Source organism: Wasmannia auropunctata, unplaced genomic scaffold (genome assembly GCF_000956235.1).
Source record: "Wasmannia auropunctata unplaced genomic scaffold, wasmannia.A_1.0 LD336106.1, whole genome shotgun sequence".
In the NCBI taxonomy this organism is placed as follows: Eukaryota; Metazoa; Arthropoda; class Insecta; order Hymenoptera; family Formicidae; genus Wasmannia; species Wasmannia auropunctata.
Window position 1 is genome coordinate 9,979,217 of NW_012026784.1, and position 2,902 is coordinate 9,982,118.

General features: G+C 26.8%; 1 protein-coding gene across 1 annotated transcript; it reads left to right on the plus strand.

Annotated features, from left to right (window-relative positions):
- Positions 1–437: 437 nt before the first annotated feature.
- LOC105456297 (zinc finger BED domain-containing protein RICESLEEPER 2-like) lies at positions 438–2,766 on the plus strand. Its single transcript, XM_011700245.1, has 3 exons — positions 438–470; positions 826–1,897; positions 2,003–2,766. Exons 2-3 carry the CDS (start codon positions 882–884, stop codon positions 2,022–2,024), a joined length of 1,038 nt encoding a protein of 345 aa, XP_011698547.1. The 5' UTR covers positions 438–470; positions 826–881; the 3' UTR covers positions 2,025–2,766.
- The last annotated feature ends 136 nt before the right edge of the window (positions 2,767–2,902 follow it).

Genomic DNA, 2,902 nt, shown 5'->3' on the forward strand with positions numbered 1-2,902 from the left:
TAAAAGAGAGACATACAGGTAATCAACATTATGAATATTATGATTATATTTAATAATAATTAATAATATATATAATACACATTACACACACGCGCGCGCGCATATGTATTTTTTATAAAATATATATATATATATTTTTTGTTTTTTTCTAGGTGAATATTTAAAAACTATTATTAAAAATATATGTTTTTCGTTCAACATATCTTTGGATCAAATATATACAATAACAACTGATAACGGCGCCAATATGTTAAAAGCAGTAAAGATATTAGCTTCAGATGAAGATTATGACAACGACACTTTAGAACAAAATGAAAATATCGATTGTGATAAATCTTCAGAAAAAAGTGAAGAAAATAACGAATATGAAATTGATAACAATGATAACATAAATATTTTCGAGAATATTGAAACTATTGAAAATGATGATATAAATTCTCATTTTGAAAACAATATTTTAACTTTAACAGGTAAAGAACTTTTAAATTAATATTTGTATTACTTTTAATTATTTGAAAATATTTATACAATAGTTTGTTTTTTTCTATTTATATCACTAATAATTTGAAATTTGTAATCTATAATTTTATCAAAATTTTTTATCTTTTAATGGAAGATAAATATAAATGTTATACATATATTATGTGCATAATATTATATACTGAATATTACATACTAAACAAATTTAATTTGATTTTTTCTATACTTTAAAAAATACATAAAACATAATATTTTATTTACAATATATAATTAAATAAAATCTAATAATCTCATAATAATAATGTAGTCAATGTATTGAAAAATACTTTACATAAAAAATTTTAGGTATTAGATGTGCAGCTCACACATTACAATTAGCAGTTAACGATGCCTTAAGAGGAATGAAAACTATATCGCAGTTAATTTCGAAAGCTAGAAATTTAGCAAAAAAACTCAGAACTCAAACATTTATATATTTAATAAAAAAACAAAACTTAAAGAAGCCTACAATTGATTGTCTAACTCGATGGTGTTCGACAATAGATATGCTTGAAAATTTGTTACTACTAAAAGATTATTGTGAAGAGCTATCTGTAACAAAATTTCAAAATTTCGTAACATTACAAGATGCTGAATGGTCAAAAATTGAAGAAATCTGTACAGCATTGCGACCGTCAAAAATTTGTACCAAAAAGCTACAGACAGAACAATTGACTCTCAGTGAATTTTTTGGACTTTGGTTTGAAACAAAAGTAGCAACAGAGGCAATACAAACTCCTTTTGCTACAGTCATTGTAGAACAAATGATATATCGCGAACAAAAGTTAATAAATAATGACATATTATTATCCGCAGTTTATATGGATCCTCGATACAAAGTATTATTAGACAATACGCAAATACAAAGAGTTAAAACACATTTGAAACATCTTTGGATTAAAATAATATCATTAAATCGTAAAGACATTTCAATGAATGAATCAAACGAAAATTTAAATGGAAGTTCTTCAAATTCAAGCGGAACAAGTTCCACATTTGATGAATTCGAAAATCTTTTGAAGCTAAAAGAACGGCAACATAATGTAACAAATTCATATTCATCGTCATCTACAGAATCGGATTTATATCTTCTATATCGAGTAGAAAGTGAACTTGAAAGATATAATACTGAACAAAAAAGACTTAATAGAAAAATTAATGTGTTACAATTTTGGGAAGAAAAGAAACAAAATCAACCTGAATTATATAAATTAGCAATGACTGTTCTAGCCGTACCTGCCACTCAAGTTAGTGTAGAACGACTATTCTCAGGACTGAAATTTATTTTATCTCCATTACGAACAAACATCAATGAAAATATCTTAGAAAACCAGTTACTTGTTAGAGCTAATAGAATATTTTACTGTAAAGAAGAAACGTAAGTTATTTTTTTCATATTTGTTAATATTATATAAAATATTACGTAAATATATATACACAAAAATAATATTTATTTTCTTGTTTTGTAACTTAAATATGTCAGGAAATCACATACGAAAGAGTGATTATTACGAAGAGAGATTGTCCATGCTCAGAGCGGTTTCTTTTACATCGCAATTGCTGATATCATAAAGATCCACAATCAAAATGGGTTGTGCAATGGGAGTGATCAAGTACCTGCTCTTTATATTTAAATTCAAAGGCTTTTGACACGCAACAACAATCTTCGTTTTATTACTGCATTCCGAATTCATCAATGTATTCATTTATAAAATAAGATAGAACCATAGAACATTTATGATTTACAACCGGATAAATTAATTTTTTTTTCTTTTGTTAAACGAAATTTTTTCTTTTTTAAACCAGAATGTCTCCTTATGTTTTTTGATTCTTTGTGTCACCAATTTCTTTGCATTCGTGATTAAAGTAAAAAGATGTTTTTTCAATGAAATGACGTACTTCTGTTTATCAATTACAAAAATTTAATACTATGTGAATTCTATATGTTTATTGTTTACTGTCTTTATACAACAATTCACTTTGTTTGTACAACATACAGTATATATATTGTCTACAAATATACATATATTTTATCTTATAAAAAAAATGTAATTTATGTAAGAGTTCCCGTCGATGTGCCCATGCACGGTAAATAAACTGACATGCGTATAACCGCAAAAAACCGTTAAAAAACCGTAATTATTTACGGTTTCGGTTTTGTTCACTAGTCGAGAACGGAGAAACCGAAACTGAAACCGGAACACTTATTTTATTGTACCGGAACCAGAACCGAACTGAAAAAACCTTTCGGTCCGGGTCCCTGAAATAAAGAGGTCCACGGGATTCACCTGTGAGAATTATAACTAGAAGATTGTATACATGTTGTTGATTCAGGTAACCCGAGATTGTAAAAAAGGCTTTATGGACATGCATATGCATGATG

Excerpts from the sequence above, each read along its gene's own strand:
- LOC105456297 (XM_011700245.1), top strand. The coding sequence starts at position 882 with ATGAAAACTATATCGCAGTTAATTTCGAAAGCTAGAAATTTAGCAAAA. Across the intron at positions 1,898-2,002 it reads TTTTACTGTAAAGAAGAAAC|GAAATCACATACGAAAGAGT; the intron begins GTAAGTTATTTT and ends TAAATATGTCAG.